Here is a 14,559-nt window from a genome sequence, read left to right on the forward strand (position 1 = left end):
TTTGTAGTCATTGAAACCCTCCAGTCTTTTTCACTTAAATTTCTATATAGAGCATTGGTTAGAGAGAACAATGCCATTATTACAATTTGGTTTTATGTGTCTACCAAAAGACCTGTGTCTACATGGTACATCATTAAATCAGCATCATTGCTCTCATTTAACAAACCTCCCTCCTATACCTAATGGTCACTTCTTAGTCCTTTCTCCTTAATTCCTTCATAAAAACTGTTGAATAACAAATTTTATAGAAGTATAGAGAGGATTTAACCACTGAGTATGATGTTGGAATCAATGAACTATAAGCTGACTTTCACTTCTAAAATCATATGTTCCAAGGAGCCCATGATTCAACTGTTGGTATTTGATTATATAAGATTATCTCTTGTCTCCTTCAAATCTTGAAGTTCATAATTCTGAGAATTATTGGAGCATAAACCACAGCCATTTTTTGTTACTGAATAATATATTTTATAAATTTTATTGATGACTTTTGTTTTTATATAACTCATTTTTTGTTACAAAGAAATATAATTTAGTAAAACAACCAATATGTCAACCATATGCCATGACAACATATGCCCTTTTCTACCCTCATCGTCCACCTCTCTACTGAACTGAAGCAGGTGCATTTCACTATTTGTTTTCTGTGACTATCATTGGCTTTTTAGCTACTCAAAGTTGGGTTCCCTCTTGTAGATCTTTTCACATACCTTGTTATAGTCATTGTGCATGTTTGTTTGTTTGTTTTCCTGGTTCTTAGGGTCATTGATTTTGTGGTCTTTTTCCTTAACTCTGCATTAGTTTATATAAATATTCCCATTTTCCTCACAAGATTTAGTGAATAATTCTGGAAAGAAGGAAGAATATCTTAAGAGCCTATTTAGTGAAAACATTAAGCCAATATGTCAAGGAGAGTCTTGGCCTCAGGGCATACTGAAGCTGACTGTCATTTAGCTTTGTTTCAACATTTAATTGAGGTAGCAGGGAACTCTACTCCAAGGTCATCCATTGTAAATGTCCATATTTTTATGGGACTCTGGGTGTGAAGTGGGTTTTAAACATGGCATTGTACTCAGGAATGTTCCTTCCTAACTGTGAAGGCATCTTCATAAAATAAGCTTTATTGCAGGTTTGAGAAAAAGGGGAGTGGAGAGGTGGAGTTGTTTTGAAGTAATAGCAATTTTTCAAAATTTAGGTGGAGAATATTTTCCAATATATAGCACACACAGTAGTCAGATTCTTCATTCTGATTTTCTCCTACAGAGAGTGTCACTGAAAGCATCACTCCCTGAAGAAGTTACAAGAGCTATGGCCAGACCCATGATGAAGATAGCAATTGCATGCATGCTCTTCTCCTTAATGCTGGGTGCCATATTCGCAGGTAAGATGATTTGAATGGATAATATCCAAGGTCCTCTCTAATTCCAAGACATTATGTGTGTTACCATGGTATAGGAGTCAGGAGGACTGATTGAATCCTGGCCCTTACAGTTAATAGATGTGTGGACAAAGAAATTAATCTCTCTGTCCCACACATGCCTCCTTTATAAAAGAAGGAAACTAAACTTAATGGTTTCTGTTATCCCTTCCATCTTTAAGATTATATAATTCTGATGATCTTTAATTGTATGCTTAATATTGGTATAAGGTATAGAAAGCCTACTATCTAATATCTTATATCATTTAGAGAAATTTTTGATAGTTAAAATGCAATAAGAATGTGATTTTATCTGTGTAGGGAAATTCCTTTTACACGTGGAGATCAGAAAGTTCCATTTTGCTTGTTTTTTGATTTGAATTCTTAGAGTACTGCCTGAGATGATGAAAGGTTTAAAGATTCAAGTAAGATTAAACAGGCAGCATGTGTCAGAGGCAGGGCTTGCCTGGTTTTTCTGATGCTAAAGCCTGCTCTCTATCCATATGCAAAATGTTCCATCATTTTCATCATCATTCCCAAGAATACCTTGAGAGGCTACATGGTCTAGTGGGCTAGATTCAGTGTTAAGGAGACCTTGATTCAAGTCCCCACCTCTCACACACATTAACTGCATTACTTAAGTAGGTACGTCCAGGTAACTTTAAGACTGAAGTACAGATGACTAATTTAGAAGTATGAATAATATAATTGTATATGTATAGCTTATATCAGATTGTAGGCTATCTTGGGGAGGGGTGAGTGGTGGAAGTGGGGGGGGGGTAAATTAGAACTCAGAATCTTATAAAAGTCAATGTTAAAAACTAAAAATTAATTAATTAAAAATACATAAAAAGACAAAGTTATGGATGATTTATCAATATGTTCCAGTAGAGGAAGTTTTGAAAATGGGACTTCCCTATATTGATAAAACAGAGTGAATCCTGCAATTTTGTAGGATTTCACTTATATAATCTAAAGGAAACATTTAGATTAGATTTTGAGTTCCCTTAAGAACACAGACTGTCTTTCACCTTTATTTGCATCCCTAACACTTAGACCAATACCTGGCACCTAGGAGGCACTTAATAAATGCTTATTGACTGACTGAATGATTGAGTTAAAATATCAATTCAATACCGATTCAAAGAATTATATAGACACTGGCATGTCGTATCTAAAGATATGTTGAATTCTAGTACTAATATGCACATGTCTGCAGTACTTGACTATTTATAAACTACTTTTCTTGCAAAAAAAACTATACTAAACTAAAAAAAAATGTAAGATAGGCATTGAAAAGGTGTGTTTTTTTTATCCATGTTTACAAATTCAGAGACTGAGGGACAGAAAAGTGAATATGCTTGTATAACCAGGAATTAGAAGAACTTGTTTTTTAATACCTGGACATTATTTTTAATTCTTAGGATCTTTCCACGGCAGCTTACCATTATCTAAATGATTATTTATATCCATTATCTCATTTTATCTTCCCATCATACTGTGAGGTAATCAGTGTAAATCACTGGTAAGTTATAGTGGAAGGGAATAAGATGATAAAGGGTCTTGAGTTCATGTCATGTACAAAACCGATTGAATGTGCTTGGAATATTCATCTTGGAGGAGATGGAGAAGGGGAGTGGGAATAGTAAAACTGTGTTCAAGTATTTGAATGGCTATTATGTGAGAAGAATTAGGTTTATTCTATTTAGCCTGTGTAGGTAGAGCCAGGAATAACCAGTGAAATTTACTATGAGGCAAAGTTAGACTTGATGCTAGGAAAGATGTCCTAAGAATAGAATACCTTAAAAGTGGAATGGGTTGTCTTGAGAGGTAGGGGTAGAAGGAGGTCCTGCTCCCTGGGGGTCTTTAGGCAGACTGAATAACTACTTGTCAGGTGTGTTGTTATGGAAGGAATGGTTTGTATAAAATGGCCACTTAAGTTACTTCCAACTTTCATATTCTTTGATATTTAGTCTTATCATCACTTTATAGATGAAACTGAGATCCATGAAGACAGGAAATAAATGATAGCATCAGCAAATGATGGATCTAAAATCTGAAGCCAGGCCCTTTAATGCTAATCACAGTGCTCATGCCAGAGATCAATAGGTAACTGTAACTGGAAGAACCCTTGAGAAATCAACTATTCAAACCTCCTTGTTTTACAAATGGAAACTTTGGGACTCTTAAAGAATTGATTGACCAAAGGTCATTTGGGAAATCAGTGGCAGTCAGGAGAACACAGATCTTAGAAGGGAAAGGACTCTAAAAAACACTGTATTTAGAGTTAGAGAAGATAATGCCACAATTTCAGAAAAGGGAGGGATGTCAGTTGTCACCTAGTACAGTCCTTACCTGAAATCAGTTCTATTAAAAACAGGTTTCTTGTATTTGCATCTTGACTCTTCTACTTATTGCAAGTGAGACTTCTAAGATTCCTTCCACTTCTAAAATTATATGTGTCAGATTAGACAGGCCACTCCTCTGCCTTCAGGCAGACAAGGACTCACATCTCTTTGAAATATCAAGTGATATATGCCCACTTTATTATTTGGATGACTACTACTACTACTACTACTACTACTACTACTACTACTACTACTACTACTACTACTACTACTACTACTACGACTGCTACTACAATTACAAGGAGAGGGAGAGGAAGAAGCATTTTTGTGTGTGTTTAACTCAAAAAACCTTTATCCATTTATTTTTCCAAAAGCATTCTGAGTAAAAAAGGAAGATTCATTTATCTTAACACAGATAAAGCATCTTTTCTACATAATTACAAAGGTGGAAAGGAATTTGATAAGAGGCTAGGTCAAACACTTCATAGGAGTCAAGCAACCCTCTCAAGTTCACAGAACTAACAAGAGACAAGATCTTTATTAGATCTTTTGACAAAGTTCACCTTTCTCTCTGATCACAACCACCCACAAGTTTCTGTTATTGCTAGTAAGTTGTCTAAAATATAGGTGTTTTACACATGAACATACTTAAAGATAAAATTGATTTACTTTAATTAAAAAAGAAATACAATAACATCTAGAAGATAATAAAATATATAGAAAGCAATGTAAGGTCAGCATTTCAATTAAGTATCCCTTACTGATCCTTGAGCTCTGTCTATTAACTCAAATGTGATTTGGTCCTGGATATGTTGAATTAATGCTACTAGTAAGATACAGAGGTGAAAATGCACAAAGGAAGATGGAAATGTGGGTCTGAAGACAGTGAGGACATTTGGGGCTGGAATGAATGATTCTAACAAAGGAGACCATATATAGTGGTTGCTGTGGAGGGATTTTCTGCTAACATGTGGTATGGTGGGAAGAACACTGGATTTGAACTCAGAAGATCTGAATTCAGAACCATCTCTGTTATTTTGTGACATTGAGGAAGTCATTTATCTGTTATCAGTTTCCTCATTCATAAAATGACGAAGCCTACAGCTCTAGATCTTTGACTCTAGAGAATCTCTGATATGCCTTTTAGTCCTAAAATTATGATATTTTGATTTTGTGAAGTCAGCCAGTCAACAAGCATGCAAGTGCCTACTATGTGCCAGACATTGTGCTAAAAGCTGGCCAGTAGTGTACACTAGGTAATTGTGGGAGAACATTGAGGAACTATTCCTGTAATAGGTGAGAGGTCTAAAGAAAAAACAGAAGAAGAACAAACACAAATTTAAGGGAAAAAACTCTGGATAGCTCAATGTTAACAAACACAATTGAGAATCAAGTTTTTATGGGGAATATGAGTTACAATCATAATTAATTAGTGAGGGACGGTTAAATTAAATGTTCCAAAAGATAGTTTCAATTTAACTTTTGCATCTACGGTTTATCTTCAGATGCTGCTAGCCAAATGGGGAAGGCAGGTGGATTCAGTAAAAATCAGAAGCCAGGTACCTCTAACCAGAAAGTGAGACCAGGGGCTAGTGCTAATCAAGAAGAGGAGAAGAATATGGGTAAATCTCCTGCTGGCAACATAGTGGAGGTCCAAGTGAGTACTATTGTTTTTTTTTTTGTTTGTTTGGATGAATAAGAAAACACTTATTAAATTTTGACTATGTGCCAAGTACGACGCTTAGCCTGGGGACACAAACATACAATTCAGATTCTAATGGGAGGAGAAAACATATAAGGGAGGGATGGCCTGTGAGGGGTATTTTAGTTTGGATAGTTATAGGGATGGTTAGTGGGACTACTGAAGAGTAGCTTGCCACACCCTTTCTAGTAATAGAGGTGGCATTGATCTGATTGTGGTTCCAGAAATGACACCCTTTCCCAACCCACAAGGCAGACAAAGTTTCCTAGTTTTTGCTGTTGTTCAGTCCGGTCCAACTCTTCATGACCCCATTTGGGCTTTTCTTGGCAAAGACACTGAGGTAGTTTGCCATTTTCCTTTTCCAGCTCATTATACTGAGGCAAAAGGGGTTAAGAGCCTTTCCAAGGGTCACACAACTAGTAAGTGGTTTGATTTTAAAACTTTCAATTCCAGATTCATTCCCTTCCTTCCCTGTCACCCACCCTCACTGGGAAGATAAGCAGTTCAGTATAGATTGTACATGTGTGGCTAATGCAAAATGATAACATAGTAGATATATTGTAAAAGACTGACTATATTTCCCTCCCTCCTATCCCACCTTCCACTTGTTCTATTCTATACTTTGATCCCGTCCCTTTTCAAAAGTGGGTGCTTCCAACTTCCCTCCCCCCCAGCCTGACATGCCTTGCATCAACCCCCCTCTCATCCACTTCCCCCTACTCTCCTGGAGGGTAAGATACTCTATTTACTGTGTATTTCATTCCCTCCTCAAGCCAAATTCAAAGGGAATAAGGTTGACCTATTCCCTTTTGCCTTCCTATTCTTCCCCTCCATTTTAACCATTTTCCCTTGCCTCTTCTGCATGAGATAATTTACCCCAATCTGTCTCTCCCCATCTCCTCTCATTGTACTCCTCTCATCTCTTAATTTCACCTTTTAAGTATCATCCCTTCCTGTTAAATTGGTCCTGTGCCCTCTATCTATGTATACCTGTAAACATATGTACACACATTCACATATGTATTCATATGCCCATGTACCCTCATATGTAGACATATATATTTCTAATCCTTTCAACTATTGAGAAAAGTTTCATAAGTTACAATTATTGTTTTTCCATGAAGGAATGTTAATAGTTCAACTTTAATAAGTTCCTTATGATTTCTTTTCCCTGTTTACCTTCTCATGCTTCTGTTGCTTCTTGTATCTGAATGTCAAATTTTCTATTCTTCTATGGCTTTTTCAGCAAGAATGCTTGAAAGTCCTCTATTCCATTGAATGACCATATTTTCCCCTGAAACATGATACTCAGTTTTGCTGGGTAGGTGACTCTTGGTTTTAATCCTAGCTCCTTTGACCTTTGGAATATCATATTCCAAGCCCTTCCATCTCTTAGTGTAGAAGATGCCAGACCTGGGTTATCCTGATTTTTGTTTCCACAATATTCAAATTGTTTCTTCCTGGCTGCTTGTAATATTCTCTCCTTAATCTGGGAATTCTGGAACCTGGCTATAATATTGTAGGAGTTCTCTTTTTGGGATCTTTTTCAGGAGGTGATCGGCTGATTCTTTCAACCTCTATTTTGCCCTCTGGTACTAAAACATCAGGGCAGTTTTCTTTGAGAACTTCCTGGAGGATGATTTCTAGGTTTTTACTTTGGTCATGGCTTTCAGGTAGTCCAATAATTTTTAAATTATCTCTCCTGGACCTATTTTCCAGGACAGTGGTTTTTCCCATGAGACATTTCACATCGCCCTCTATTTTTTCATTTGTTTGGATCTGTTTAACAGCATCTTGATTTCTCATAAAGTCATTAGCTTCCATTTGCTCCAATCTAATTCTGAAGCAATGATTCTCCTCAGTGAGCTTTTGAGATTTTTTTCCATCAAGCAAATTCGGCTTTTTAAGACATTCTTCTCCTCATTGCCTTTTTGAGCCCCCTTTGCCATTTGAGTCAGTCTGTTTTTTAAGGTATTATTTTCCTCAGTCAGGCTGTTGACTCTAATTTCATAATTTTCTTGCATTGTTCTCATTTCTCTTCCCATTTTTTTCCTACATTTCTGTTATCTGCTTCTTAAGGTCCTCTATGGCCTGTAACCAGCTTGTATTTTCCTCTGAAGCTTTTGGTGTGGGAGTTCTGACTTCAATGTTTTCCTCCTGTTCCATGCTTTGCTCCTTTATGTCCCCAAAATAGGAGTGTAATGTTGGAATCTTCTGTCTTCTTTGTTTCCTTTGCCTGCTCATTTTGCCACTCAATTACTTGACTTTTGGGCCGTTTGCCACAGTAGGACTCTGCCACCAGACAGGGTAGCTTTCGTCCCAAAAGCTGGGGTTTTCTCAGCTGCCAGAGGTATTAGATGGGTGCCCTCTCTGTGGTCTACACACGCTCTCGCAAGCTTGACACACACCCCAGGACCTCCACCCTAGACTGCAATCCAGATCCAAGCAAATTAAAGCAAGAGCGATTACCTGTCAGACTGGTGCTTTGTCCCCCTACACTCTGCAGGCCAGGAGCTGAACCCACCAAGTGGTGTTGGCTGGCTGTGCTGTTGTCTCAGTTGCTTTTTGCCCTGGGGGTAAAAGCCATGCACTTCCACTTACTGGTCCCAAAGTCCAGACTGCACTGACCTCTCACTTTGTCCTTCACATCTATGTGTTGATAATTCTGGAAATGGCCACAGCTGCTGCCAATCTGGAGTCCCTCTGGCTGGGGCTGGTCAGGCCCACCCTGGAGCTAAAGCCTGGGCATGGGGCTACCCTCGGCTCCCAGAGTGCTGTGCTGGCCGATTCCTGCTGACTTTCAGGGCTGTCCTTAGTGGGAGGTTAGCTTCTCTGTGTCATTTTGTTGGTTCTGCAGCTACAAAGTTTGTTTAGAGTTCCCTTTTTACATGGATTGGGGAGGGTGGAAGCAGGAGCAGTAGGGAGGTCATGTTTCTACTCCACCATCTTGGCTCTACCCCCAGTACTTTTGATTTTTATTTGTTTGTTTCATTGATGTTACTAAAGGAAACACACAGTCAGAATCTGGCAGGGTCATGACTTTAAGCAGAAAAAAGGGGAAATTTATTCTTAAGAGTACAGATACGAAAAAAATTAAGTCTAATGCAGCAATAGAAGGGAAGAAAACTCTAGAGACTGAGTCCAAATCCATTTTTAATAAGTGAATCTCACAATATAGAATATCAAAACTGGAAGGAACCATAGAATATAAAACAGAGAATGTGAGAACTGGGATAGTTGTTAGAAAATAGCTTGGTAAACTTGACTTGGTGGCACATTCCTGCAATCCTACCACTAGGGGACGTTGAGGCTGGTAAATCATTTAAGTTCAAGGGTTCTGTGCTAAAGCAGGGCAAAAATAAATTGGCTGTTCACACTAAAGACTGAAGTAATATAGTGAGCCCCTTCTGCCATAGGAGAAAGGACTCACCAGGAGTTAGGTTAATCAAGCTGCCTGAGGAAAGTCAAATTGGCCCAGGTTAGAAGCAAAACAGAGCAAGCTGAGGATCCTCTACCAATCAGTATTGAGAACATGAAAGTGGTTGGTGTGTTTCCCGCCCTGGTAAGATTCAATCTAAAAGAAGATTCACCAGTAGAGCCAGAATAACACTTACAGATGACCTATTACAAGCCTTTCCTTTTGCGCTGGAGGAAATTGAAAGTTTTTTAAAAATGTAATTTTCCAAACTCTCTTGAGGCACTATGTCCACTATATTCACAAGAAAGTTTGTCTGTGGCTGCCTCTTTCTCAACCTTTTGACTATTTAAACATAGCTCTAAAGTGGCTATGCTACATTAGCCTCATCATATTTCTCTTTCCAGAATGACAACAAGAAGGCATCAGAGGAGCAAGGTAACTGTCCAGCACTCGTTGACCCTGTCTGTGGCTCTGATGGAAAAACCTATAACAACATGTGTTTGTTTGGAGAAGCAAATAAGTAAGCATGGATTGATTCCTTCTGGGAGATGGATTGTTGATCCTTTAACTTTCAGAATAGAAAGTGACCCTTAGCATTAGAGTTGGAGTCTCTCAATTTCAGACTGGTCCTGGTGAGAAAAGCAGTCCAGAGAAAGTCAACTTAACCTTCAAGAAACAGGTGGCAACATTCAAGACTGGCAGGATCTACCTTTTCATTGAATCCAGAACTGTGATTTCATGAGTGTATTAAACTTTAAAGATGGAAATGTCCTCAAGCAATGGACATAAGTAACTCATTTATAACTTTACTTTAGAGAATCATCTGGGGAGACTGAGAAGTTTAGCAACCTATCCCTGGCTACATAGCCATTATATGAAATTATGCTCTACTGCCTTTTAATTAACAATAACCCACATTTCTTTAGTGATTTGGAGTTTAAAAAACACATTCTATATAATACCCTTTGTGAGTCAGGTACTGCAAGTCAAACCACTCCTAATTTACATAGTAAAACTGAGGCTCAGACAGGTTAAGTGACTTGCCTAAGGCCATAATCCTGGTGTGTGACTGAGCCAAACTTTGAATTCAGGTCTTCTGACTCCAATGTCAGGTCTCTCTATACTAAATTGAGACATATAAGTCTCAATATAAGTACTTACTATAAACCTGGCACTTTGCTAAATATTAGGGCTATAGAAAAAGACAAAAAGTATCTGTGTCCTATAGCCTGATAGGAAGAAGTAGCAGTAGCTAGAGTCATGACCACCCTATGGATAAACTAAGGTTCATGGGAGCCTGACATTAGTACATGGAAAATAAGTACATATAATATGAGTATACATATACATGTGTGTATTTATACAGTATATATAGTGACTATATACACATATATAAGTATAGTGTAACTATATTCATAGTCATTTGCATGATTAATTTTTAATATTAATTAATACAGTTATTTATACTATTAATCATTGTCATCATCATTGCCTTTATCTTTTTTTTTTTTCAGGAAAAGCAATGGAAAATTAAGCATGAAACACAAAGGAAAGTGCTGACCCTTTGAGGTGGTCAAATATTGGGTGAATCATTATCGACACATTCCTTTAGCTCAATGCTTCCTAGAGTCTTCTTTTGTGCTCAGATTGAGGGGTTTGGGGACTTCCCTGATTTCAATGATCAATAAAGTCAGCTCTACACTGGCCTTTGGTCTTTTCTTTACTGGGAAATTCTGAAATTGTAAAATCCAGGTAGAAGCAATTTGCAATCCAAACATCTGTGTTACCTCCTAAATCTGAGCTTCTACCAAGGCACTTGCCCCTCCAGAAGTCTCTTAATATAGAGGTTAACTGATTATTCAATGAATCTAGGAACTTAAAGTTCCCTCTCCATTCTTTCTTTTTTTTAATACATATGCATTATTAATTTCTAGTTTACATCATTCATTTCCACAAGATTTTGAGTTAAAAATGTTCTCCCCATTTTGACCCTGCACACCACCACAAAATAGGGATCCCATTGGATATCCCCTCCTCCAAATTGCTCTCTCCCATATCTTCTCCCATATCCCTTCCAACTTTCTAGTAGGGCACGGTGGATCTCTATACCACAGTGCCTGTATATCTTATTTCCCATTTACATGTAAAATAATTTTGATAGTAGTATATAGGTATATATTTTAAACATTTGATTTTAACACTTTGAATTGCAGATTCATTCCCTCCCTCCATTCCCAGCCTTACTGGGAAGATAAGCATTTCAATATAGGTTGTACATGTGTAGCTATGCAAAACATTTCCATAGTAGATATATTGCAAAAGACTGACTATATTTAGCTCCCTCCTATCCCACCTCCCCCTTCTTCCATTATCCACTTTGATCCTGGCCCTTTTCAAAAGTGGGTGCTTCCAAATTCCCTCTGCCACAGCCTGCCCTCCCTTCCATCATCACCCCTCTCATCCCCTTCCCCCCTACTCTCCTGTAGGGTGAGATACTGTATTTTGTGTGTATGTCATTCCCTCCCTAAGCCAAATTCAATGAGAATAAGGTTGACCCATTCCCATTTGAATTCCTGTTCTTCCTCTCCATTGTACTCATTTTCCATTGCCTCTTCTATATTACCCCAATCTGTCTCTCTGCATTTCCTCTCATTATATTCCTCTCTTACCTCTTAATTTCACCTTTTAGGTATCATCCCTTCCCATTAATATGGTCCTGTGCCCTCTATTTATGTATAGCAGTACAATATATACACACATTCACATATGTATTCATATGCCCATATACCCTCCTATATATATACATATATATGCATATGTATGTATATGAACACACATATGTATGCATATATATAGACATTTCTTTTCCTTTCAATTATTCTCATAGTGAGAAAAGGTTCATAAATTATAATTATCATTTTTTCACATAGGAATGTAAATAGTTCAACTATGATAAGTTTTTTATGATTTCTTTTCCCTATTTACCTTCTCATGCTTTTCTTGCTTCTTGTATCTGAATGTCAAATTTTCTATTAAATTCTGTTTTTTTCATCAAGAATGCTTGAAAATCCTCTCTTCCACTAAATGGCCATATTTTTCCCTGAAACATGATACTCAGTTTTGCTGGGTAGGTGATTCATGGTTTTAATCCTAGCTCCTTTGACCTCCAGAATATCATATTCAAAGCCCTTCGATCCCTCAGTGTAGAAGCTGCCAGATCCTGGGTCATCCTGATTGTGTTTCCACAATATTCAAATGGTTTCTTCCTGGCTGCTTGTAATATTTTCTTTTTGATCTGGGAATTCCATAAAGTGCCTATAATATTTCTAGGAGTTTTCTTTTTGGGATCTTTTTCAGAAAGTGATTGGTGGATTCTTTCAACCCCTCTTTTGCCCTCTGGTTCTAAAACATTAGGGCAATTTCCTTGAGAATTTCTTGAAGGATGATTTCTACATTCTTTTTTTGATCATGGCTTTCAGGGCCAAAAAATAAATAAATAAAAGAAAGGAGGCATCTTTCAATTATTCAATACCTCAATCTCATTATATAACCCATGTTTCTTCTAGGCTATGATAACACTTAGGCCTGACCAGAGGATGTAGTAGTATATGCAGGTCAGGAATTAATCACTTAATGAGTAAGAATACACAAGTCATACAGTAAAAGGTTAGTAGCATGGAATAAGAGGAATCACTTCAACAATAGGAAACAACATGGCTTAGTTCCAAGAATAGGGAATTAGGTTGGAGATCAAAATTTAAGCCCATTCTCTAAAACTTACGAGTTTTGTGACCTTAACCATGTCATTTGACCTCAATTTACTCTTCTATAAAAGAATATAGAAGATAGAGTCAAGATGTTGAAATAAAGATGGGAACTTGCCTGAGTTCTTCCTCAATCCCCTTCAAATAACTCCTTTCAAAATGATTCTAAACACATTCTAGAGAAGAAGAACCCACAAAAAGAGAGAGTGAAACAAATTTCCACCCCAAGACAATCTGGAAGATCAGCAGTAAAGATCTTTTGCATCAGCCTGAGAGAGGAGCACAATCCAGTGCAGGCTGACTAGCACAGACTAAGCCCCAGCAAACCCAGAGCAGGCGTCAGAAGACTGAATCACTGCAGTTGTGACAGTTTCCAGACTTATTAGCTCAAGACACCATAACCCTTAGAAGGTCAGCAGTAAAGGTCTGTCAGACCTGGGTGAGACAGAAGTGCAGTCTTGTTCAGGCCATGTCATCCCTGCCCCAGCCCCAGTAAACCAGGAGCAGGCCTTAGGAGTGACTGAATTAGCAGTGGCAGTGGCAGTAGCAGCATCTGATTCTAGACATGTCAACCCACAAAGAGTAAGGGAATTGAACAATTGATCAGAAGGAGATTACAGGGGTCTCTTTGCTACCACTGGGGCAGGACTCTATTGCTTTGTCCATACTTGGATCTAGTTGGCAATCCTGGGTGGCAGTCTCAGGGTGAGAAGAAGAACCAAAATAGCCGATCTTGTGGCATCAGTGGAGAGGGGACCCTCCTGACCGTTTGAGGACAGAAAACAGTGCTTGTGTTTGCTCACAGACCAGACCACAGGCCAAGAGAGGAGTAAACACCTCTTCTTAGATCATGCAACCTTGGAAGAACTGAAAATTTACAGGGCTCTAAAAGTATCTATGAAAACAGCTTCACAAACCTCCCAAAACTGGGGACAGTTCACTCTCCACACCAGAAGCAGAGACCTACCTTGACAAAGAGACAAAAAGTCAAGTAATAGGCTAGAGAAAGTGAGCAAACAATAGGAAAAAAATTCCCTGACTACTTTGGAGACAAGAAATATCAAAACACATGCTCTGAAGAAATCAAAAAAGTCAAAGCTCCTATATTCAAAAAACTCAAAAAAAAAGATATAAATGGATCTTAGTTCATGGAAGAGTATTTTTAAAATTAAGAAAAATAGAGGGAAAATTAGGAAGAGAAATGAGAGCAATACAAGAAGTCTGGAAGCCACTATAGCTGCTGGTGATTTACTCTTGTGAAGTCTACTCCAGCTGCCTCTAGTCGGGGACACCCTGGGGCTAACACCATGACTCAGGCAGGACTTCCCTCTGATCCCAGAATTCTGTGATGGACCTTTCTGCTGGTCTGCTGGGCTTCCTATAGCTGGAGATTTTTTCTATCTTTCACGTTGTCGGTTCTGTAGCTCTAAAGTTTATTTAGAGTTATTTTTTTACATGTATTTGGGGAGGTGGAAGCGAGAGCCATGTGGTAGTCCTGTATGAACTCCACCATCTTGGCTCTGCCCCCCCCCCACTTTACTTTTTAAATCTGTAAAATGTAAAACATATGTCCAAGATTCTTAATAATAATTGAATAGCTCATAATAAAGACTGAGGGAAACCTGAGTATGACATGAAAAAAACAATTAAGAACAACTAAAAAGAGTTATAATTTCATACAAATGAGGTGCAAGAAGAATAATTGATACTGAGGAATTAGATGGGGGGGCTGGTAGTTCTAGCAATCTACTTTCATTGAGAATGGCTTTAAGAGGGAAAAATAGGGAGGAAGAGCAAAGATGGCAGAGTAGAGGCAGGAACTTGACATGAGCTCCCCCTCCAACTACTTCCAACACCTGTAAAGTATGACTCTAAACAAATTTTAGAACTACAGAACACGCAAAGTGACA

At 38.1% G+C, this 14,559-nt stretch overlaps 1 protein-coding gene across 1 annotated transcript; it reads left to right on the forward strand.

Moving 5' to 3' along the window:
• The first annotated feature begins 1,241 nt into the window (after positions 1–1,241).
• On the forward strand, positions 1,242–10,591 carry LOC138172487 (serine protease inhibitor Kazal-type 6-like). The gene is made up of 4 exons (XM_069102259.1): positions 1,242–1,381; positions 5,271–5,422; positions 9,290–9,405; positions 10,400–10,591. Exons 1-4 carry the CDS (start codon positions 1,309–1,311, stop codon positions 10,443–10,445), a joined length of 387 nt encoding a protein of 128 aa, XP_068958360.1. The 5' UTR covers positions 1,242–1,308; the 3' UTR covers positions 10,446–10,591.
• Positions 10,592–14,559: the final 3,968 nt, after the last annotated feature.

This window comes from Petaurus breviceps, unplaced genomic scaffold (assembly GCF_028583685.1).
Source record: "Petaurus breviceps papuanus isolate PSGF00001 unplaced genomic scaffold, PetGlider_PUasm1.0 551, whole genome shotgun sequence".
NCBI classification, from domain to species: domain Eukaryota; kingdom Metazoa; phylum Chordata; class Mammalia; order Diprotodontia; family Petauridae; genus Petaurus; species Petaurus breviceps.